The 25,083-nt window shown below is 47.9% G+C and overlaps 1 protein-coding gene across 1 annotated transcript; it reads left to right on the top strand.

Moving 5' to 3' along the window:
* Positions 1-809: 809 nt before the first annotated feature.
* PGD (phosphogluconate dehydrogenase) lies at positions 810-23,332 on the top strand. The gene is made up of 13 exons (XM_003274229.4): positions 810-1,651; positions 2,158-2,233; positions 2,919-3,098; positions 5,628-5,693; positions 6,718-6,836; positions 10,529-10,598; positions 13,881-14,015; positions 15,517-15,706; positions 19,823-19,953; positions 20,212-20,345; positions 21,667-21,766; positions 22,248-22,370; positions 22,461-23,332. Exons 1-13 carry the CDS (start codon positions 1,644-1,646, stop codon positions 22,578-22,580), a joined length of 1,452 nt encoding a protein of 483 aa, XP_003274277.1. The 5' UTR covers positions 810-1,643; the 3' UTR covers positions 22,581-23,332.
* Positions 23,333-25,083: the final 1,751 nt, after the last annotated feature.

The raw sequence follows: 25,083 nt of genomic DNA on the forward strand, positions 1-25,083 counted from the left end.
CATGCCTGTAGTCCTAACTACTCAGGAAGCTGAGGCTAGAAGGTTGCTCGACCTCAGGAGTTCAAGGCTGCAGTGAGCTATGATCATGCCACTGCACTCCAGCCTGGGCAACAGAGCAAAGACCCGGTCTTTATAAAAATTAAAAACTGGCCGGGCACAGTGGCTCACACCTCTAATCCCAGCACTTTAGGAGGCTGAGGTGGGTGGATCACTTGATGTCAGGAGTTCGAGACCAGCCTAGCCAACATGGTGAAACCCTGTCTCTACTAAAAATAAAAACATTAGCTGGGCATGGTGGCACACACTTGTAGTCCCAGCTACTTGGGAGGCTGAGGCAGGAGAATCGCTTGAACCTGGGAGGTGGAGGATGCAGTGAGCCCAGATCGCGCCACTGCCCTCCAGCCTGGAGACACAGCCAGACTCCATCTCAACAACAACAACAACAACAAAAAAGGCTGGGCACGGTGGCTCACGCCTGTAATCTCAGCACTTTGGGAGGCCAAGGCGGGCGGATGACGAGGTCAGGAGTTTGAGACCAGCCTGGCCAAGATGGTGAAACCCCATCTCTACTAAAAATACAAAAATTAGCTGGGCGTGGTGGCGGGCACCTGTAATCCCAGCTACTTGGGAGGCTGAGGCAGGAAAATTGCTTGAACCCGGGAGGCGGAAGGTGCAGTGAGCTGAGATCACACCACTGCACTCCAGCCCAGGCGACAGTGCGATACTCCGTCTCAAAAAAAAAAAAAAAAAATCTAAAACTCAAACTTCTGAATAACAATTTCCTCCTAGCAAGAAGGGACTCAGTAAGATGAGTAGCGCTGCTTGGCTACTTTGCAAATCTCTTTAATGTCTGGCTTAAGATGGCTGGATTTTCGTATCTGCCTCTGCATTTAACCTGGTCCATCTCGCGGGTCACATGGCCTCTACAAAATGAGAAGGGGTTCAATGTCATTATCTCCGGGCTTGGGTAAAAGACTCAAGTCCTGACCCCATCATACTCCGACCAATACATACCCCGCCTGCGCTGTCTGCGCCTGGGTCGCTTCACCCGCAGTGAGCGGTCGCACGGCACTACATCAGGGTCGCCCTGAGGCTCAGCCTTCCCCGGCCCCATTCCGAGTGCTCACAGGACTAAACGAGCACGCCCGGCCCCTGCTCCGGAGCGGAGGGACACGACGCGGACCCGCACGGTGCACCGCAGTGACCTGAGGAAGGAGCGACGGGCGCGAGCGCCAAAGGCGTCCGAGTGCCTGGTAAGCTGTAAAGCGCAGTCCTGCGTGAGTTGCTATAGCTACATCTGCGCCAGGAGGACGGCCTGCAGGACCGAGGTGCAACTGGGACGAGAGGAAAGCTCTGGGCGTGGGCAGGGAGCCCTGAGTCTCGACGGGGCAATGTCATCTAGGTGCTCGGCGCTCTACTGATCCGGCCCCCGGGAGTGGGCGGGCACGTTTGCCTCGGATGGTCTAACAGGCGTCGGGGAGGGCCAATGGCGTGGCTTCACGGTTCCACCCCCTTCCATTCGATTGGCCGACGCCGAAAAGCCGGGCGTGAGCGGCCGCAGCCTCTGGAGGGAGCCGCTGCGGGTCTCTCCCTCACTCGTCCTCCGCGCGTCGCCGCTCTTCGGTTCTGCTCTGTCCGCCGCCATGGCCCAGTTAGTGACTCGCCAGGGGCAGGCTGGCTCGGCCTCAGCGGGCGGGGGGATCTCTTTGGAGGTCGGGATCTCCCTCGTTCTCTCCGACGCCTCCCACCCTGGGGGTCGCCTGAGCTCACTTGGGGGCTCTGTGACCCTGGCCCTGCGGCGTCTCGGGTCCAGAGCTCTTTCCCTGCGGGCCCGGCCCCCTGCCCTCTCGGCCGCGCAGGCATGGGGCGGGGCGGGTCCCTTCGAGGGCCAGGGAGGAGGCGCGGCCAGGCCTCGCCGAGTCTGCAGGGACACCTGCGGGACGCGTGCCAGCCGGAGCCGGGCGCGAGGGCGGGGCTGGGGGCCGCCTGCCCGGCACAGGCTCTGCAGCGTGCGCGCCCGGCTTCGGGGGTCCCGCGGGAGGCGCGGAGGAAAGTGCAGACACCCATTCACGGCCAAATGTGGAAGGACCGGGTCCCTGGGTTGCAGCGCGTCGAGCGGTGCTGACTCTTCCCTTTGTTCTGTTTCTGCCCCTCTAGAGCTGACATCGCGCTGATCGGATTGGCAGTCATGGGCCAGAACTTAATTCTGAACATGAATGACCACGGCTTTGTGGTAAGCGGCGTGGGCGCATTGTCTTCTCTCTGGTTCCCGGGCGCCTTAGCCGAGGCCGGCGATGGGTCTGGGAGCTCACGGGTCTCCTGGCCGTGCTTTGCGAATGTGCTCTGTTGCTGCTCGTGGCATTTTTGTATCCAAAGGAGAAGCACCCTGTAGGCGTGGGCGGGCCGATCCCGAACTTAGTCCTGCGGAGTGTGCCTGTGGGTCCGTGAGGTTCACAGCCCGAATGAACGGATCAGTGTCTTAAGTAGAGACGAAGGGTGCGGGAGGAGAACCCCTGCTGGCTGTGTGGAGCTCTAACTTGATTGCCTGATGAGATCTGGGGAGAGTGAAAATGTTTCTTCTAAATGCTCAAGTGGCTTAGACGCCAGGATGGTCGGTAACAACAGAGAGCCTGTTGAACCGGCCAGTTCCTGGATTTGATTCTGAGTCCTAACAGGTTGGTTGTGGATTCTACCTGATACGCCGGGGGTAGTTGGCCTTCGCCTCGGTTGTCTGCCGTTTCATCCTACTGAGGTGACAGAACTTTACAGTGAGCCTCCCACAGCTGGGGGAGGAAAAGGCAAAGGCAGGTCTGACCTCCCCAGAACTTGGGCTGAATGGAAAGGTCATTGTTACTTGGGCCACAGTCTGAAAGTCTTGTGTGTCCTGGATCTCCTACTCAGGCCTTTTGTCCTTCTAGGTCTGTGCTTTTAATAGGACTGTCTCTAAAGTTGATGATTTCTTGGCCAATGAGGCAAAGGGAACCAAAGTGGTGGGTGCCCATTCCCTGAAAGAGATGATCTCTAAGCTGAAGAAGCCCCGGCGGATCATCCTCCTGGTGAAGGCTGGGCAAGCTGTGGATGATTTCATCGAGAAATTGGTGAGGCCAGCTCTACTCTCAGCTGCTACCACGATAACAGCTGTTTTTGGTTTCTTCCTTTAGTTCTCCTCCTTTTAACTCTAGAGATTTTTTTTTCTTCAATTTCTGCTAAGCTCTGACCAAATGATTGCTTAACTGTTGCAGTGTTGGTTAACTTGATCGGCACTTATGAAGTAACTTTGTCTTTTGGTGGTAGTAATTCTGAGAATACTAACAGACATTTCAATAAAAATTCACTAAGGCAGGGCACAGTGGCTCAGGCTTGTAATCCCAGCACTTTGGGAGGCTGGTTCAGATGGATCGCTTGAGTCCAGGAGTTCGAGACCAGCCTGGGCAACATGGCGAAACCCTGTCTCTACATAAAAATTAAAAAATTAGCTGGGTATGGTGGTGCAAGCTTATGGTCCCAGCTACAAGCTTATGGTCCCAGGTTCAAGACCAGCCTGGCCAACATGGGGAAACCCCATCTCTACTAAAAATGTAAAAATTAGCTGGGCGTTGTGGCACACGCCTGTAATCCCAGTTACTCGGGAGGCTGAGGAATGAGAATCGCTTGAACCTGGGAGGCAGAGGTTACAGTGACCTGAGATCGTGTCACTCCAGTCTGGGCGACAGCGCGAGACTCCATCTCAAAAAAAAAAAATGAGAATAAAATCAAGATCTCCTTAGGGAATCCTAGGGAACTGGATGCTTATTTTTATACCAAACAATTTGTTGGCTTTAGCAGGTATATCTGTTTTGGAAGAAAAATGTAGGGGAACCAGTGGAAATAATGTGTTTAGATACCCCAAAATAATTCTATAGTAACAGCTCTGAAAAAACCCAGGCACTACCCATTTAGAAGAAATGTTTTGGTGTAAGCAGTGCAGTGATAGCTCAGGGGAGGCTGAGCATTCCTTTCTAGAGGAGTGGTGTCAACAGTGGGGTTGTTTCCACAGGGAGAAGGATTTGTAACCGGTATGCCACTGTTTTTCAAACAAGTGACCTAGAAAAGAAGAACACTGAGTTTAAAAAAAGGACATAGTAAATTTTTTTGTGTGGCAAGCTGCCTGTGATCAGTTTCAGACAGAGAAAACTGAAAAACGGTGGATTATTTATCAGTATAAGAAAATACTAAGTAATGTTAAATGGAGCCTTGTAGGGAGAAGATTGAATAATAAATAGTAAAGCCCAGGCCAGGTGCGGTGGCTCACACCTGTAATCCCAGCACTTTGGGAGGCGGAGGTGGGTGGATCACGAGGTCAGGAGATCGAGACCATCCTAGCTAACACGGTGAAACCCCAGCTCTACTAAAAATACAAAAAATTAGCCGGGCATGGTGGCGGGCGCCTGTAGTCCCAGCTACTTGGGAGGCTGAGGCAGGAGAATGGCATGAACCCAGGAGGCGGAGCTTGCAGTGAGCCAAGATCGTGTCACTGCATTGCAGCCTGGGTGACAGAGCAAGACTCCGTCTCAAAATAAATAAGTAAATAAATAATAATAATAATAATAATAAAGCCCAGCCTGGTTGGTGTGCTGTAGGTAGATATTCATGTTCAAGGCTCTGTCTCTTCCTGATCTCCGAACTGTTGTCGTAAAATTATTCATTCATACACTAAACCATTTGATACGTATTTACTGAATTCCCACTCTCTTCTAGACAGACATTATAGTCAGTGTTTATTTACTTACTGAAAAATAGAAACGGGGTCTTGCTATGCTGTCCAGGCTGGTCTCAAATTCCTGGGCTCAAGTGATCCGCCTGCCTCAACCTCCCAAAGTGTTGGGATTACAGGTGTGAGCCACTGAGCCCGGTCAGCCCTAAACTTTTAAATAGAGTCCAACTCTGGCCACAGAGAGGATTATTGAAGATTAAATAGGCTGGGTGTATTGGCCTCCTGCCAATCCAGGAGGATCTTTTGAGCCCAGGAGTTTGAGACTAGCCTGGGCAACGAGACCAGCCTGGGCAACATGGTGAGACTCCATATCTACAAAAAATTTTTTTTTTTTTTTTTTTTTTTTTTTGAGACGGAGTCTCGCTCTGTCCCCCAGGCTGGAGTGCAGTGTTGCGATCTCGGCTCACTGCAAGCTCCGCCTCCCGGGTTCACGCCATTCTCCTGCCTCAGCCTCCCGAGTAGCTGGGACTACAGGCACCCGCCACAATGTCCGGCTAATTTTTCGTATTTTTAGTAGAGACGAGGTTTCACCATGTTAGCCAGGATGGTCTCGATCTCCTGACCTTGTGATCCGCCCACCTCAGCCTCCCAAAGTGCTGGGATAACAGGCGTGAGCCACCGCGTCTGGCCTACAAAAAAATTTTTAAAACTAGCTGGGCATTGTGGTTCAAGGAGTTCAAAGTTGCAGTGAGTCATGTTCACACCACTGCAGGAGTTCAGGGTTTCAGTGAGCCATGTTCGCACTCCTGCATTCCAAGCTGGGCGACAGAATGAGACTTTTTTTAGACTATGTTTATTTGGAATAAATTCTTGTTTTAATTTGCCAAGGTATGTTTCATTTTTGGTCCATCTTAATGCTGGTGTCTGGTTACAGGTACCATTGTTGGATACTGGTGACATCATCATTGACGGAGGAAATTCTGAATATAGGGACACCACAGTAAGTGTTCTTCAGTCCAGATTCTTCCAGGTTCTGAGAACATTCTAGAAAAAAGTGTCAGCATTGCATATGTGACAGTAGGGTGAACTGCCCTGTGGTACTGATTTGTTTGAGATTACTACTGATACAATAGTTCTCAGCCTTTTTTTCTGTTAAGACACACTTGGGGGCCGGGTGTGGTGGCTCATATCTATAATCCCAGCACTTTGGGAGGCCGAGGCAGGTGGACCACGAGGTCAAGAGATCAAGACCATCCTGGCTAACACGGTGAAAACCCGTCTCTACTAAAAATACAAAAAATTAGCCTGGCATGGTGGCATGCACCTGTAATCCCAGCTACTTGGGAGACTGAGGCAGGAGAATTGTTTGAACCTGGGAGGCAGAAGTTGCAGTGAGCTGAGATCATGCCACTGCACTCCAGCCTGGGCAACAGAGTGAGACTCCATCTGAAAAAAAAAAAAAAAAAAAAAGACACACTTGGTGGGTGAGATCCTCAGTCACACATACAACTCAAAGGATGACTACTCAGATACAGCAGGCTGAGAATTTCTTTTAAACTCTTCCCCTTCCTCTTCCAAGTAATCCATGATATGTCAGTCTATAACTGGTTTAGAACCACTGCTCTAATGGTATCAAATGCTGAGGGAAGTCCTGTGTGCTCTGAAGTGCTGAATGGCATTAAGTTGTATTAAACCTACTCTGAATTGAGTCTTACTCAAGGTCTTTTCCAGTAAAATGCCAATGTGTGTTTGGCTTAATTATTTTACTTTGGGGACAAGGTAGGTATCTTGAATGTCCATAGTTGTATTGTTTTATTTTTTAACTCCTACACATAGGGGATTAACTTTCCTGAGTCATCAGTTATTCCTAGATCCTTGGGTCATTTCCTGTAAATGTAGGCTCTCCATACCTATCTTATTTATAAGGGAAACATTATAAATGAAACTTCCTCTCATAAGGGAAACATTTTTGGGGAGCATAATGAAACATGGAAGCATAATGAAATTATTTTTCTGTCCTTCAGAGACGGTGCCGAGATCTCAAGGCCAAGGGAATTTTATTCGTGGGGAGCGGAGTCAGTGGTGGAGAGGAAGGGGCCCGGTATGGCCCATCGCTCATGCCAGGAGGGAACAAAGAAGCGTGGTGAGTGCCATCAGCACTGTGCCCATCTCTGTACAAGGGAGCTGGACTTTGAGAACGAATAAGCCGGGAGCAGTTCTGCCACCCTGATCTCTGTGGTGCCCTGAGTGTGACAGCTAGGAGATGCTGGCAATTTCTTTTATCTAGACATTTTGTTGCTTTGATATAATGTATGTGCACAATCCTCTTTTGCCTTTTTTCTTCTGTTATTTCTATCAAGACTGATACCTGACGTTCTAAATAGGCTTTTTTTTTTCCCGCCCAGGCAGGAGTGCAGTGGTGAGATCTTAGCTCACTGCAACCCCCGTCTCCTGGGCTCAAGCAATTCTTGTGCCTCAGCCTCCCAAGTAGCTGGGACTACAGGTGCACACCACCATGCCCAGCTAATTTTTTGCCTTTTAGTAAAGACAGGGTTTCACCATGTTACCCTGTGGGGTCTCGAACTCCTGACCTTAGGTGATCTGCCTGCCTTGGCCTCCCAAAGTGCAGGGATTACAGGCATGAGCCACCACGCTCAGCCTCTAAATAGGCTTTAAGGAAGCAGTTTAGATAATGTTCTGTGCAATGTCTGGATGTAGGAATAAGGTCTGCCTCTTTTAGCTGATATATAGCCCAAAAGTAACTTTATGTAATAATCATGGGTAACAGGCCGGGCATAGTGGCCCATGCCTCTAATCCCAGCACTTTGGGAAGCTGAGGTGGGAGGATCATTTGAGCCCAGGAGTTGAAGACTAGCCTGGACAACATAGCGAGATCCTGTTTCTACAAAAAAGTAAAACAAAAATTTTTTTGATTAAAAAATATAAATTGGCCTGGCCTGGTGGCTCACGCCTGTAATCCCAGCACTTTGGGAGGCTGAGGCAGGCAGATCACCAGGTCAGGAAATCTAGATGATCCTGCCAACATGGTGAATTCCCGTCTCTACTAAAAATACAAAAATTAGCCGGGCATGGTGGCGTGTGCCTGTAGTCCCAGCTACTTGGGAGGCTGAGGCAGGAGAATTGCTTGAACCTAGGAGGTGGAGGTTAGTGAGCTGACATCGCGCCACTGCACTTCAGCCTGGGCGATAGAGTGAGACTCGGTCTCAAAAACAAAACAAAACAAATATATATATATATATATAAAATTGTGGGTTAGCTACTTGCCGTGGCCTCCCTAAGTGCTGGGATTACAGGCGTGAGCCACTGCACCTGGCCTGAAATATGATTCTTTAAGGCTGGGCACGGTAGCTCACGCCTGTAATCCCAGCACTTTGGGAGGCTGAGATGGGAGGATCACTTGAGGTCAGGAGTTCAAGACCAGCCTGGCCAACATGGTGAAACCCCGGTCTCTACTAATAACACAAAAATTAGCCAGGCATGGTGGAGGGCACCTGTAATCCCAGCTACACGGGAGGCTGAGGCACGAGAATCACTTGAACCTGGGAGGTGGAGGTTGCAATGAGCCGAGATCTCACCACTGCACTCCATCATGGGTGACAGAGCGAGACTCGGTCTCAGTAAAAAAGAAAAAATGATTCTTTTTTTGAGACGGAGTCTTGCTGTGTTGCCCAGGCTGGAGTGCAGTGGCTCGATCTCTGCTCACTGCAAGCTCCATCTCCCAGGTTCACGCCATTCTCCTGCCTCAGCCTCCCGAGTAGCTGGGACTACAGGCGCCTGCCACCACACCCAGCTAATTTTTTGTATTTTTAGTAGAGACAGGGTTTCACCGTGTTGGCCAGGATGGTCTTAATCTCCTGACCTCGTGATCCGCCCGCCTTGGCCTCCCAAAGTGCTGGGATTACAGGCGTGCGCCACCGTGCCCAGCCAAAAATGATTTTCTAAATTACCTTTCTGGTGAATGAGTCTGGGGATTCTCTTCAGTGTGTTATTAATAAAACAGAAGTAGAGAGGCCTTCCTGCTTCTCAAAAGTTTAAATAACTGCGTGTGCAGTGGCTTGCACCTGTAGTGCCAGCTATTCAGGAGACTGAGGCGAGAGAACTGCTTGAGCCTAGGTGTTCAAGGCCAGGCTGGACAACACAGCGAGACCCTGTTTCTTTAAAAAAAAAAAAAAAAGGTTTGAAAATACTTATCTCAAAGCACCTGCACAGTGAGCAGTTAGAAAGGCAGCCAGCAGACAATGCACGTAAAAGTATTTGACAAACGGAGTGCTCCAGTTGTTTCATCAGTTCTCTTTCCTCATACTGTGGTGGCAGAAGTACAAATGGCACCTTTACCAGAAGAATGCTGTAAAAGTTCAGTGAAGCTCTGCAGTTTCCGGTGTAGCTGTCTTCATCCCTAATCCTAAATGTTAACTTTGCAACCCTGTAAGATTTCATGTCTGTACCAGAAACTTTTTGTGAGGAAGCCCTGACTGGCCAATAGGGAGCAGAACAGTGAGGGAAAGTCTCAGGAGTCATACATCCCTATGCTGAGCTGTGGAAGGAATGAACAGCGGCCTTTCTCTGAATGGTAATGTAGCTCTCAAAAATGCTGCCTGGTTCTTAATCCAAATGTCCAGAACCATTCTGTGCCTGGCAGCACACATCCAGACAAATAAAAGAGGGTCTCTTCACTTGCTAAAAGCCATTATAAGGAGAAATAAAGAAAAGGGAAAAAATTAAAAGAGGATCTCTAAAGGAACTTTCTTATTGGTTGCTGTTTGCAATCATACCGTCTGCTGCTGCTGCTGCAATAGAACTTTCTGAGCCGGTGCGATGGCTCATGCCTGTAATCTCAGTGACTCAAGAGGCTGAGGTGGGAGGAGTGCTTGAGCCCAGGAGTTCAAGACCAGCCACATCAACATTGGGAGACCCCATCTCTGCAACAACAACAAAAAATTAGCCAGGCATGGTGGCTCATGCCTATAGTCCTAGCACTTTGGGAAGCTGAGGTGTGAGGATTGCTTAAGGCCAGGAGCTCAACACCAACCTGGGCAACATAGCAAGATCCTATCCCTACAAAAAAGTGTAGCTGGATGTAATTGCACACACCTGTAGCCCCACCTACTTGAGAAGCTGAGGCAGGAGGATTACTAAGTCGAGGAGTTTGAGGCTGCAGGGAGCCGTGATTGTGCCACTGCACTCCAGCCTGGGCAACAGAGTGAGACCCTGTCTCTAGGAAGACATTTCTTCTAGTGCTTTGGTGATGCTTCTGCTCAGCCTTTCTGTCTGTAGTCTCAGTCCGATAGTCCAGTCTCTGCTTTGAGGGCCCACCAGGATCTGGAGGACGGGGCCAGTTTCAGTCAAGGGTCTGAAGTTGACCTTGAGAACTTAGCACATTCATTATCTTTTTGTGGGCACTTCCACCTCCCATTAGAAAGAAAAAGATGGGCCCAGTGTGGTGGTGGCTTATGCCTGTAATCCCAGCACTTTGGGTATCCACGGTGGGTGGATCACTTGAGCTCAGGAGTTCAAGACCAACATGGCAAAACTCCATCTCTACAAAATCCAAAAAAATGAGCTGGGCGTGGTGTCACATACCTGTAGTCTCAGCTACTTAGGGGGCTGAGGCAGGAAGATCACTTGAACCTGGGAGGTTGAGGAGGCTGCAGTGAGCTGAGATCACACCACTGCACTCAAGCCTGGGTGACATGAGACCCTGTCTCAAAAAAAAAAAAAAAAAAGGAAAAGATGGGGGTTAGTGTCTATGGGTATGTAATTAGGCTCTCAGCCCGTCTCATCTCATTAGCTGAACTGCACTGTTTCTTTACACAGGCCCCATATCAAGACTATCTTCCAAGGCATTGCTGCAAAAGTAGGAACTGGAGAACCCTGCTGTGACTGGGCAAGTTCTGGGCTACTCTTTAAAGCCATTTGGCAAGATGGGCGTGTCTAAGTGATGAAGTGCGCAGAGAAAGGCCACCGTGGTCTCCCAGTGGTTAGCTTGGTGACATAAACGTCTCAATCTTTGATCGCTAACATATCCAATGCCTAGAATGCATGCCTGCTGTTCACATCTTTGTATCTTAACTTACTGTTCATAGCCTTGAGGTTGATATTAAAAGCAGCCTTCTGTAATTCATCTAAAAGATGGATTCCTTAAAAAGGAATAGGATGAAGTAAAGTAAGATTTTTTTGAGCCATATTATTCCATGGCCAAAGGAAAGAATGTCAGAATCAAAAGTGGCATTTGCTTGCATGGGTGAAAGGAAGAGGATTGAATGTACTGTTGCTGTGTCAAATGTCCTGGCCATGAATGTGGAAAATTCCCCTTCCCGTAGTGTGGGATTCAGGCATTCTGTGCTTGAACAAAGTAACCTGTGGACTTGCACCCTCACTGAATGTGAAGGAGGCCTAGCCTAGTTCATAGTACAGTGGTGCGATCTTGGCTTACTGCACCCTCTGCCTCCCAGGCTCAAGCGATCCTCCTGCCTCAGCCTCCTGAGTAGCTGGGACTGCAGGTGCGTGCCACCACACCTAGCTAATTTTTGTATTTTTTGTAGAGATGTGGTTTCACCATGTCGCCCAGGCTGGTCTCAAACTCCTGGACTCTCAAGTCATCTGCCTGCCTTGGCCTCCCAAAGTGCTGAGGTTGCAGGCTTGAGCCACCATGCCCGGCCTCACGTTGCTGTTAAAGTAAACTTTATCTCATATTGTAATTCAGCCCATGCTGTGGATGGAAAAAAACATTAGGCTCAGGAGACCCGCATGGCAATTCTGGCTTTCCATTAACTTAACTGTGACATCAGGCAAGCCACGTCCCTTCATGGACTTCAGTTTCCTAATCTGTAAGATATGGGGTTGGATTACATGATCTCCAAGCTCTCTTTAGCTCCTGATTCCCTTTAATTTTATATCAGCAATTTTAATGCGAATTTTATTATTCAATTTTATTTTATATGAGATCAGCGGTGAGGTTGAAATAAGGACTCAGGCCTAGGAGGAATCCGGGAAGCCCTCCCTCCTAGGCCTGCCAGTGCTTGGTGGCTTTGGCTACAGCAGCTCACCTGTCCTTACCTTTTCACCAGTGGTCGGCCATTGAGCTCAGTCAGAATCTGCTTAGGGTAGAAAGAGGCTGGTGCTGGGACTGACGTAAAGGGCTGAGTAATCTTCTCATTAGTTTGAAGGATTGGAAAGGGACTTCTGTTCCCTGACAGTAGATTACTGCGGTAAAAGGCCAGGTGCAGTGGCTCCTGCTTGTAATCCAGCATTTTGGGAGGATCCCTTGAGCCCAGGAGTTCAAGGCTGCAGTGAGCAGTGGTCATACCACTGCACTCTAGCCTGGGTAACAGAGAGAGACCCTGTCTCTTAAACAGAAACAAAAACAAAAAGATCACTGCAGTAAAAGGGAGTGGTAGCAACTTTTTTTTTTTTTTTTGAGACAGTCTTGCTCTGTCGTCCAGGCTGGAGTGCAGTGGCGTAATCTCAGCTCACTGCAATTTCTGCCTCCTAGGTTCAAGCGATTCTCATGCCTCAGCCTGCAGTGTAGCTGGGATTACAGGCATGTGCCACCATACCCGGCTAATTTTTGTATTTTTGGTAGAGATGGGATTTCACCATGTTGCCCAGGCTGGTCTTAAACTCCTGACTTGAAGTAATCGGCCCACCTTGGCCTCCCAAAGTGTTGGGATTATAGGCATGAGCCACCAGCACCCAGCCTGCAACTTCTTTTTAGATACACATACTTAGGACAAAGTCATGAAGAGAGACACAGTCCTTCCCCCTACGTGTGTTGATCAAGCAGGCCCTCCTTAGTTCATAGTTGAAGTGGCAGGAAGGGTAAGGTGAAGTAAGATGTTAGCAGCCATGTTACTGCATGGCCAGAGTGTCAAAATCAGAAGTCAGCGGGGGCAGCAATAGAAACATGGACAAGGCCAGGCCTGGTGGCTCATGCCTGGAATCCCAGCACTGTGAGAGGCTGAGGTGAGTGGATCACCTGAGATCAGGAGTTGGAGACCAGCCTGGCCAACAATGGTGAAATTCCATCTCTACAAAAGTACAAAAATTAGCTGAGTATGGTGGTGTGCTCCTGTAATCCCAGCTCATCAGGAGGCTGAGGCGTTAGAATTGCTTGAACCCAGGAGGCAGAGGTTGTGGTGAGCCAGGATCACACCACTGCACTCCAGCCTGGGCAACAGAGTGAGACTCCGTCTCAAAAAAAAAAGAAACACCGTCTCAAAAAAAAAAAGAAACACGGACAATGGAGTCCTGATGGTGACAATCGGTCCAGGTGGTGACAGCCAGGAGAGAGACTGCCCAGGTCATCCAAACACCTGGCCTCCTGGGCAGGTGCGTCCCTGTCATGGAGCTGGGTGTAGATGACTGAGAGCCTGATGCCATGAACTGTTTGGCTCTCGTCACTCCCTTTGTTCCAGTTCTTGACAACTAAATAATTTTCGGATAATCTGGCTTCCCAGTTGCTTGTCTATAGGGCCAGAATGTGTTGACCAGACTAACATCTGTAACCACGAAGATCCACAGTTAAGGTTTTCATCCTGCATTCATAAACTGGTATTCTGATTTTGTACATCTTGCCAGCGTATAAATAAAGATCTGGTCTTTATTTATAAATATAAATGTAATGATGGGGCCTTGGAGGGACTCCTTTCTGGGCTTACAAGCTTGAGGCCTTGGATCTAGGGTCATTTTACTTTTCAGTAGCCATTAGGAACAACTACAATACATTTATATTTTGAAAAAAAAAACAAGTGATTTAATTAGCCAATATATTTTAACCTCTAGTTGCTAGAAAAGTGGTAACTTTGGGAAAAAGAGGACTTTTTTTCTTGTGGTGGGGGCTGGGGAGGCGGGGAGTTGCTTTGAATGATGAGAAAGAGTAGAAAATACAGGCTAGAGAGCCATAGGTATTGAAAGTGAATTCAGGGACTTTGAGAAACCTTGAGAAGAATGAGTCTAGAATTAGTATTAAATAATATTGTACTGGACTGAAGCTTGCTTTGAATTGCTATAAGTTTCTTGTATCAAAAATGCTATATTCATTTTATACTTGTTATTTTTTGTGTGGAGAGGTAGCCTTGCCAGGGACATTGGCATCAAAGCTGATGTGGACTTCTCTGGTGTGTCGCCTGTCTCTCTGAAGGCCTCTTGGTGCTTGTTGTCCTGACAGGTGGGAGATGAGGGAGCAGGCCACTTCGTGAAGATGGTACACAATGGGATAGAGTATGGGGACATGCAGCTGATCTGTGAGGCATACCACCTGATGAAAGACGTGCTGGGCATGGCACAGGACGAGATGGCCCAGGTGAGGCCCCGGCACTGCCTCTGTGCACATTCTGCAGGGAGTGCGCACTTTGCCACGGACACCGAATCTTTTCTTCATTCCTATCCCCTTGGCCATTCGGGTGGCCTGCATGGACTCAGCCTAATTTAAGAGAAACTGTTAGTAATCAGGCTATACACTATGCTAGTGAGTCACTAAGCAGAAAGTCCCCACAGAGCCTGGGTGGTTATCATCGCCACCATTTAGCGTAGCTTACCTGGCGTCAGGCACTGTGTCACTCCACACACTTGTCTCATTTACTCCCACAGTTGTCCCACATGGCAGACGCAGCAGAAGCTTTCTTTCCTGATCAAGTTGGAATTGGCTTTTTGATAGTTAATCCAAAAAGTCAGTCCAAGTAGGGAAGCTGAAGCATTTCCCCCAACATTTTATTATGAAAATATTCAAACATGCAGCACAGAAGTTGAGAGTTTTACAGTGAACACCTGGATACACACCGCCTCCTTTCTCCCGTCCACAAGTTCCTGTACTTGCTTTATCAATATCTGTCCATCCCCCACCAATTTCATCTTATTTTTTGGATACATTCAAAGTAAACTGCAGGTATCCATACCTTTGTTTTCCCTAAATACTTTAGATGACTGTATCTCTATCATGAGATAAACATAGATTTTAACTGAAAACATAGGAAAGGACCTTCATTCACCTGCCATTTTTTGGAGGGCCAAGGCCTTCTCGTTAAGTATGGTTTGCTGATGCGCTTTCTAGTCATATCTTACCATCTAGAATTTCTAGTTTCAGTTATTTCCAATGGGATGTGATTTACAGACACTAGCAAGGCATACAGTATAGAAGCTTTCCAGATTTTTCGTTTTCCTCCTAGTTTTTTATTCCTGTCATCCTCACTATTTTGACTATTGTTTGTTTCACTGGCTTGCTGTTAATTGTTCTTTCTAAAACATTATCTTAGTTTTCTTTCACAGAAACAGTGCTTTTCTTTTTGTGTTCCTTTTTAATTGGTATATATAATATTTAATGTGTTCACTCAGCAAACACACGAGTGCTTTACTATATGCCAAGCATGATTCTAAATGCTGGGGATATACTACTGAAGAAAGCAAAGTGCCTGCCCTCCTGGAGCTGGGAAGACAGACAGAAATAAACAATATCAAACTGGTTAGCGATGACTGTGAGAACGAAGAGTAAACTGGGACAAGATCCGGTGATTGCAGAAGGCTTCTGAGGAGGCGACAGTGCACAGAGACCTAAGTGAAGTGAGGAGCCCTTGGCTCTGAGGAGACAACACTTCTGGTGGCCAGAAATTCAGCATAACCAGGTTCAGAACAAACACAACTGACTGGGTTAGCATAAAACTCAACCAGCAGGAGCAGAAGTCCCCAGGCAGACGCGAGCAGAGCCTGCTGGCAGCCGTGGGCATTGGTCAGCATGGACATTGGACAAGGGGCTGCCTTGCTCAGCCCTCGTTCCTCTAACATGGTTCTCTCCTGTGTTCTGCACGTAGGCCTTTGAGGATTGGAATAAGACAGAGCTAGACTCATTCCTGATTGAAATCACAGCCAATATTCTCAAGTTCCAAGATACTGATGGCAAACACCTGCTGCCAAAGATCAGGGACAGCGCGGGGCAGAAGGGCACAGGGAAGTGGACCGCCATCTCCGCCCTGGAGTACGGCGTACCCGTGACCCTCATTGGTAATGTTATGCTTTTCACTTGGGCCCTTTCGTCCACTATTCTGATCTTGATGTCTGGAGGACTGATACAGACTGGTCTTTAGAGAATCTCTTCAGCCCTCTTCAGCTTTCAGAGGGCCTTTTGCTCTTTCTTGCGCTGAAGAAATTGACAGTGTGAGAGAGGCTGACACTGCTTTTGATTCTCTTCTTTGTAGTTTGTATCTCATTCATACAAACTGTGAGGTAAATTTAGAAGTGACTGTCCTTCCTATCCAGTTTTATCTTTGGAATATTTTAGCATTGGTGATGTAATTGTAGTCAGTGATCTAAGATCTTATTTATGAGGCAGGTAACTTGAGTGAAATTTTTCATAGAAAAGTTCATGAATAACAGGGCCAGGCACAGTGGTTCACGCCTGTAATCCCAGCACTTTGGGAGGCCGAGGCGGGTGGATCACGAGGTCAGGAGATCGAGACCATCCTGGCTAACATGATGAAACCCCGTCTCTACTAAAAATACAAAAAATTAGCCAGGTGTGGTGGCATGCGCCTGTAGTCCCAGCCACTCGGGAGGCTGAGGCAGGAGAATTGCTTGAACCCGGGAGGCAGAGTTTGCAGTGAGCTGAGATGGCGCAACTGCACTCCAGCCTGGGCAACAGAGCGAGACTTCGTCTCAAAAAAAAAAAAAAAGAAAAATTAGCCGGGCGTGGCGGCTCACCCATGTAATCCCCTCACTTTGGGAGGCCGAGGCAGGTGGATCACAAGGTCAGGAGATCGAGACCATCCTGGCTAACATGGTGAAACCCCGTCTCTACTAAAAATTCAAAAAAATTAGCTGGGTGTGGTAGCAGGCGCCTGTAGTCCCAGCTACTCAGGAGGGTGAGGCAGGAGAATGGTGTGAACCCAGGAGGCGGAGCTTGCAGTGACCCGAGATGGCGCAACTGCACTCCAGCCTGGGCGACAAAGCGAGAGACGAGACTCCGTCTCAAAAAAAAAAAAAAAAAAAAAAAAAAAATTAGCTGGGCGTGGTGGCAGGTGCCTATAATCCCAGCTACTCAGGAGGTTGAGCCATGAGAATTGCTTGAACTCGGGAGGCAGAGGTTGCAGTGAGCTGAGATCATGCCAGTGCACTCCAGCCTGGGCAACAGAATGAGACTCCATCCCCTCCAAAAAAAGTTCACGAATAACATATGCTTGCATACTCATAAATTATTAAAAATTTCCTTTTTTCCCTCCAGATATTAAAAAAATAAAAATTACCTATCCGTTTGAGTCCTTGTTGTTTTGCTAAGTTCCTTCTCCTTCCTCATTTAGAAGACAGCCACTATCCTGAAGTTGGTGTGTATCCTGCCCACTTGTTTTTTATCTTACATTAGTGAGCTAAGCATCAAACTCAGAAAGAAAAGGAAATAATATAAAGAAGTAAAATGAGAGGGGATTAACAATATCAAAATCTTGACCGGCGGGGGTGAGGGGGTTTGGTTTTTTTGTGTGTGTTTGTTTGTTTTTTGAGACGGAGTCTTGCTCTGTCGCCAAGGCTGGAGTTCAGCGGCATGATCTCGGCTCACTGCAACCTCCACCTCCCGGGTTCGAGTGATTCTCCTGCCTCAGCCTCCCAAGAAGCTGGAATTACAGGCATGCGCTACCATGCCTGGCTAATTTTTGCGTGTTATTAGTGGAGACGGGGTTTCACCTTATTGGTCAGTTTGGTCTCGAACTCTTAACCTCAGGGGATCCACCCGCCTCGGCTTCCCAAAGTGCTGGGATGGCAGGTGTGAGCCACCGTGCCCAGCAAAGGTGGTTCTAAGAGTAAAATACATAGACTTCTGGCAGGAATGAAAAAGGAGAACGAAAGATGCCTCTCGTGGTTAATGAAAGGCTGATCTTTGCTTCTGGCAGAATGTTCTCACTATATTAAAACAGAATTGGGCCGGGCGTGGTGGCTCACGCCTGTCATCCCAGCACTTTGGGAGGCTGAGGTGGGCGGATCACGAGGTCAGGAGTTTGAGACCAACCTGACCAACATGGTGAAACCCCATCTCTACTAAAAATATAAAAAATTAGCTGGACGTGATGGTGGGCACCTGTAATCCCAGCTACTCAGGAGGCTGAGGCAGGAGAATCACTTGAACAGGGGAGGCGGAATTTGCAGTGAGCCAAGATCGCACCACTGCACTCCAGCCTGGGTGACAGAGCAAGACTGCCAAAAAAAAAAAAAAAAAGCATCTCAAAATAATAAAACAGAATTTTTCCTGTTTGCTTCTCTGGATACAGGTTGCCTTTCTCTCCCTTGACTCTTCTCACCTTTTGACCTCCCTGTTTATTGTGCCTCGCCCTGTTGATGAACTGTGGTGTAAGGCAGAGTAAGGAGGGAAGTTGGTGGTTTCTACAGTTCTGTACCGTATAGAAGGAAGTTGGCTGCTTTTAGCAGATCTGAGCCATAACATAGGTGAGGAGGGAGGGGCCAACAGCTAGGAGCAGTTTATTCATCACGAACTCAAGTATATGTGTAAGTATTATGATCTCACAATCCTACTCTCCTCCTGTGGATCCATATACCTCTCCCCCCAGGGTGGCTGGGCCTACCCCCTGGCTGGGAGCCATCATTATTTGTGAACTAACAGAGAAGTCTTCCAGCTGCCCTCTCCCCCTCTAACAGGAAGGGTTTGCCTCATAGCCTGTTGCACCAGTCATCTTACAAAGCTTCCTTCTAGAAATGCTAAGTCATCCTGTGTGTGCATTTGGGCCAGGAGAGAGGTAGCTGCTTTCGTGTGTTTTGAGTAGTGTTAGCAATCTCAAGCCATAGCTGCTCCTCTTTCCTCAGAAATAAAGTTCTCTGTTAGTTCCCCGAGATTTAACTTCATTTTGTCTGTGGGGAAAAAAAGTGGTTAAAGAGTCATTTATTCTAACTATAAATTGTCAGTTGAGCAAGTAGTCTTTTATAGGGGATACTTTCTGAAAATACTAAATGTCTTAATATTAAAATGCTACATTGACTTTTTAATTCAAATGAAGTAAAGTGGTTAAACTTTAATGATTACGGCTATACTGAAAACTGTAAAACATAAAAACCTAACTTTTTTTGAGACGTGAATCCGTAAATGTGACTTATCAATGTAAAATCTTCAAAAAAAAAAAATTAAAGTCCTCTAAATTGAATTTGAAATTTTACTCATGGACCAACACTGAGTATTCTACATAACAGTGGTTTTTATTTTATTTTACTGGTTTTAGAGACAGGGTCTCACTGTGTTGCCCAGGCTGGAGAGCAGTGGTGTGATCATGGCTCACTGTAACCTTGAACTCCTGGGCTCAAGTTTCCTCCCACCTCAGCCTCCCAAAATGCTGGGATTACAGGTGTTAGCCACCTTGCCCAGCCATAACAGTGGTTTTTAATCTCTTCATTTTCCCTCAAAACTCCCTTTTGAATTTCATGTTAATCTTTGTGATTGAATACTCATATTTATATTGGAAGATTGTCTTAGAGTTTTAGTTATCAAATTAACTGTTTAGAGCTTCTTATAAAAGTTCCTTCTGATCCATGTCAACTTTTGTGGCCTAAGGTTGAAACTTTCAGCTCTTTGTATAAACAGACTTTCCTGCTCCATCTTTCTTCTGGTTGCTATGTGAACTTTGGTAATTTTCACGCGCATCCGTATGAAAAGACCACCAAACAGGCATTGTGGGAGCAATAAAGCTTTTTAATCACCTGGGTGCAGGCAGACTGGGTCCGAAAAAAGAGTCATCAAAGGGAGATAGGGGTGGGGCCGTTTTATAGGATTTGGGTAGGTAGTGGAAAATTAGTCAAAAGGGGTTTTTCTCTTAGGGGCAGGGCCGAGGGGTCACAAGGTGCTCAGTGGGGGAGCTTCTGAGCCAGGAGAAGGAATGTCACAAGGTTAATCGCTCAGTTAAGGTGGGGCAGGAACAAATCAATGGTGGAATGTCATCAGTTAACAAATCACAATGGTGGAATGTCATCAGTTAAGGCAGGAACTGGCCATTTTCACTTCTTTTGTGATTCTTCACTTGCTTCAAGCCATCTGGATGTATACATGCAGGTCACAGGGGATATGATAGTTTAGCTTGGGCTCAGAGGCCTGACAGTAATCTGTTTCCTCTTCCCGATCCCCCCATGTAGGAGAAGCTGTCTTTGCTCGGTGCTTATCATCTCTGAAGGATGAGAGAATTCAAGCTAGCAGAAAGCTGAAGGGTCCCCAAAAGTTCCAGTTTGATGGTGATAAGAAATCATTCCTGGAGGACATTCGGAAGGTGGGACACAGTCCCTGGCAGTGGTCTTTGTTGTTCCTGTGGAAGGCAGTGGGGGTGGGGGTTGTTGTGGGAGAACACTCGAGGCCACGGGATGGAAGGTGGAATGAAGTTCAACCTTCACTTGGATCTTGACTTACAGCGTTTTCCTAGAATCTTGGCCCTTCTGGGATCTCCACTGCTGATGAGAATAAGACTGGTAGACCTAAGGCGGTCAGTCTCCTAATAGCAACCCTAGTAGGTCTCTGTGTCACTCTTTAGGCACTCTACGCTTCCAAGATCATCTCTTATGCTCAAGGCTTTATGCTGCTAAGGCAGGCAGCCACCGAGTTTGGCTGGACCCTCAATTATGGTGGCATCGCCCTGATGTGGAGAGGGGGCTGCATCATCAGAAGGTAAGTGAGAGGCAGCCCAGGGTCCGACGGGAAGGACTCACACGGCTGTGCAGAAGTGCGATCTTAGGACACTTAGCTTGAGCAGTTTCAGGGATGGGCACTTAGCCCCATCACTGGACACTGGCAGCAAGATAGGCTTAGATTATCTGGCACCCTTCTTCACTATACCTCAGTTGCTGTAACTAGATTGTCCACAGTACACCTTTTTTTTTTTCTTTGGAGACTGAGTTTTGCTCTTATTGCCCAAGCTGGAGTGCCATGGCGCGATCTCGACTCACTGCAACCTCCGCTTCCCGGGTTCAAGTGATTCTCCTGCCTCAGCCTCCTAAGTAACTGGGATTACAAGGGCACGCCACCACGCCCAGCTAATTTTTTTGTATTTGTAGTAGAAACGAGGTTTCACCATGTTAGCCAGGCTGGTCTCGAACTCCTTGCCTCGGGTGATCCGCCCGCCTAGGCCTCCCCAAGTGCTGGGATTACAGGCGTGAGCCACTGCGCCCGGCTGCGCACTACACCTACTACACCTTTTAAAGTAGTTCTGTGAACTATCGTGCCCTCTGGCCTTGCCTCTTGGGACTTTTGCTCTGTATTTTCATTGAAAATGTCAAATCATAGAAAACGTAGCGTTCCTACACATGACGTTACATCGTTCTCATGTTGGCTGAAGATTCATTTGATGAATCTGATTTTTCTGAAGTGGATGATTCTGGTGATTCAGATGATTCTAGTATTCTCTTTAGACATAACTCCAAAAATAGTTTTTATATTTTATTTTCACATTGAAAATCAGTCAGATTTGCTTCAGCCTCAAAAAGCATGTTTATGTAAAATTAAATGAGCGCTGGCAGCGAGCTGCACTTTTTTTCTAAACAGGAAAAGGGTTAACAGCCTGAAGAGATGAGAAATGTAACTTTGTACTTCACTAGGGTATACATCGGCTTCCAACTTACTTCCCTGGTAGAGTTAAGAGTCATTGCATTTGGCCGGGCGCGCAGGCTCACGCCTGTAATCCCAGCATTTTGGGAGGCCGAGGCAGGCGGATCACGAGGTCAGGAGATCCAGACCATCGTGGCTAACATGGTGAAACCCCGGCTCTACTAAAAATACAAAAATTAGCCAGTTGTAGTGGTGCGTGCCTGTAATCCTAGCTACTCGCGAGGCTGAGGCAGGAGAATCGCTTGAACCTGGGAGGTGGAGGTTGCTGTGAGCTGAGATCATGCCACTGCACTGCAGCCTGGTGACAGAGCGGGACTCCGTCTCAAAAAAAAAAAAAAAAAAAAAAAAAGATTCATTGCTTTTTTCCCCCCCTCGATTATTTCAGTGTATTCCTAGGAAAGATAAAGGATGCATTTGATCGAAACTCGGCACTTCAGAACCTCCTACTGGATGACTTCTTTAAGTCAGCTGTTGAAAACTGTCAGGTACGTAGCCTAGGGCTGGCGCCATGGTTACTCTACCTCCCTGGGCCATCAGTTGTGATTTTTTTTTTGTTTTGTTTTGTTTTGTTTTTTTCAGATGGAGTCTCGCTCTGTCGCCCAGGCTGGAGTGCAGTGGCATGATCTCGGCTCACTGCAACCTCCGCCTCCTGGGTTCAAGCGATTCTCCTGCCCCAGCCTCCTAAGTAGCTGAGACTACAGGTGTGCCAACATACCCGGCTAATTTTTTTGTGTGTGTGTGTGTTTTCAGTAGAGATGGGGTTTCACCATGTTGGCTAGACTGGTCTTGAACTCCCGACCTCGTGATCCGCCCACCTCGGCCTCCCAAAGTGCTGGGATGACAGGCGTGAGCCACCGCGCCTGGCCTAACCATCAGTTTTTCATTTATCCACATTGATATGAATGAAAATCTATCAGCGTCGCCAGGGGCAGATCACTAATCTCTGGCCATACGTTTTGTGCTCAGGACTCCTGGCGGCGGGCAGTCAGCACTGGGGTCCAGGCTGGCATTCCCATGCCCTGTTTTACCACTGCCCTCTCCTTCTATGATGGGTACAGACACGAGATGCTTCCAGCCAACCTCATCCAGGTAAGCCTGTGGAGCAGGGGTTAACCTGACTGGCCCCTGGGGGGCGTGGGCCACGGACTGTCTTGACCAACCTACTCTCTCGTTTCCTAGGCTCAGCGGGATTACTTCGGGGCTCACACCTATGAACTCTTGGCCAAACCAGGGCAGTTTATCCACACCAACTGGACAGGCCATGGTGGCGCTGTGTCATCCACGTCATACAATGCCTGATCATGCTGCTCCTGTCACCCTCCATGATTCCACAGACCAGGACATTCCATGTGCCTCATGGCACTGTCACCTGGCCCTTTGCCCTATTTTCTGTTCAGATCTTTTTTAAAAGTGTTGTAAGAGACTCCTGAGGAAGACACAGAGTTTATTTGTAAAGTAGCTCTGTGAGGGCCACCGTGCCCTCTGCCCTTGCCTCTTGGGACTGACCAGGAGCTGCTCATGTGCATGAGAGTGGGAACCATCTCCTTGCAGCAGTGGCTTCTGCGTTCCCCGTGTGCTGGCGCGGTTCCCATCATGCAGACGGGAAGGGTGTTTGTGCACTCTGATAAACTGGAACCTCTGTATCATGCGGCTGAATTCCCTTTTTCCTTTACTCAATAAAAGCTACATCAGACTGATGCTCTTTCTCCAGATTCTTAGTCTCACCTCGGCCACATGGAGCCATTATCCCCATTGGCAGAAAGATTTTTCTTTAAAAAAAGACTAGAATAACACAAGAAACACCACATTTAGGATCATGCTTCACTCAGAGGAGGCAGGCAGGGAGGGCGCACCAGGGGCTTTAATACACTGGGCATGTTTTCTTTCTCCAGTTGGGCAATGGGTACGTGGACGTTCACTATAACGTGCTTTTTCTTTCGTCCTTTTTTTTTTTTTTTTTTTTTGCTTCTGGCAAGCTGTGCGTGACATTCTTTATGGCTTTTTGTATGTCAGATACTTCATAATAAACTTTCTAGAGAATTACACTTTAATGATGGTCAGCTTGGTCTGATTTATTTCCTTTCCCACACCTGTCTCTACTTGCTCTAAGCCAGGCCCAGGGATTCAATGTGGGATTTTGAACAAGCTAAGCCCGCTCCTTAAACTAGGCTTTTCTCTTTATTTTATTTACTCAGAGAAAATAAAACCTGCCAGCATACTGATATGGTTGTGTGGCCTGGGGCCAATGTAACTGTTTCCCTGCAATGGTTTGACTTCATGATGATTTCCCCGGAGTGTTAAGAAAGTCCTAAGAGTTGCCCAAGAGGAGTGAACAGCGCCTGTGCCTCGACAGCTGGTGTCTACAGTGTGACCTCTGAGGGCTTATGTGAAGGAGAGAATTTTCATTAAATCACCAACTTTTTATTTTAATTTTTTTTTTCTTTTTTTTTTTGAGACGGAGTCTCGCTCTGTCACCCAGGCTGTAGTGCAGTGGCACTATCTCGGCTCACTGCAAGCTCCACCTCCTGGGTTCACGCCATTCTCCTGCCTCAGCCTCCTGAGTAGCTAGGACTACAGGCACCTGCCACCACGCCTGGCTAATTTTTTTGTATTTTTAGTAAAGACGGGGTTTCACCATGTTAGCCAGGATGGTCTCGATCTCCTGACCTTGTGATCCGCCCACCTCAGCCTCCCGAAGTGCTGGGATTACAGGCGTGAGCCACCGTATTTTAAAATTTTGTTTAGAGATGTGGTCTCACTATGATGCCCAGGCTGATGTCAAACACCTGGGCTCAAGCGAGCCTCCTGCCTCGGCCTCCCAAGGTGCTGGGATTATAGGCAGGAGCCACCGTGCCCTGCTACCAACATTTTAAACTCAGCCTAGATGTACGTACTTCGCTAGATCAGCCCCCACGCACTCCCCCTGCCCTCCCTGTACATTTAAGAGAAGCCCGAGTAGCCGCATGTGACAGGATTTTTCTTTAAGGCTTGTGAAAGGCACTGCCCAAGGGGGATCTTTTCACCTGGCTCTGAGGCTGAGGGATGGACACTGCTGGAATGAAGAGAGAACAGCAAGAGGTCAGAGGCTAAGTGTCAAAGGGCCCACGATGTTTCAAACAGTAATGATCAGAAGGGAATCCACTCAGCCCCTTTCCGCTTACCTTCCAAAAAGCTGTGAGTGGTGGAGTTTGGTTTCAAATCCAGCCCTCTTTGCTTACTAGCTATTAGACTTTGGGGAAATTATTCACTGTGTTCTCAGTTTTCTCATTTGTAAAATGGGAAATAATAGCACCTGTGTCCTTGAGGCTGTTTTGGGGATTCAGCAAGGGAAGACAGAACAGTACCTGGCACATAGTAAATAACCTATACAAGTGGCAGCAAGGCTGGGTGCAGTGGCTCACACCTGTAAGCCCAGCACTTCGGAAGGCCGAGGTGGGAGGACTGCTCAAGCCCAGGAGTTTGAGACCAACCTGGGCAACACAGTGAGACCCCCATCTCTACAAAAAATAAAAATTAGCTGGGCGCAGTGGTGCACACTATGATCCCAGCTAGGTGGCAGGCTGAGGTGGGAGGATCGCTTAAGCCCAGGAGATGGAGGTTGCAGTGACCCATGATCACACCACTGCACTCCAGCCTAGGTGATAAAGCAAAACCCTGTCTCAAAAAAAAAAAAAAAAAAAAATAGTGGCAGCAATTACTACCATTGAGTGTGCCGGACCCCTGGACCCCTGGACGCCTGGAGCAGTGGTGTTTTTTTTTTTTTTTTTTTTAGACTGGGTCTTGCTCTTGCCCAGGCTGGAGT

This window comes from Nomascus leucogenys, chromosome 24 (genome assembly GCF_006542625.1).
Source record: "Nomascus leucogenys isolate Asia chromosome 24, Asia_NLE_v1, whole genome shotgun sequence".
Taxonomy (NCBI): domain Eukaryota; kingdom Metazoa; phylum Chordata; class Mammalia; order Primates; family Hylobatidae; genus Nomascus; species Nomascus leucogenys.

Bases quoted from the DNA above. Each gene is read 5' to 3' on its own strand.
- PGD (XM_003274229.4), top strand. The intron at 14,016-15,516 runs GTGAGGCCCCGG...TTCTGCACGTAG, and splicing joins CACAGGACGAGATGGCCCAG to GCCTTTGAGGATTGGAATAA. The intron at 15,707-19,822 runs GTAATGTTATGC...CCCCCCATGTAG, and splicing joins CGTACCCGTGACCCTCATTG to GAGAAGCTGTCTTTGCTCGG.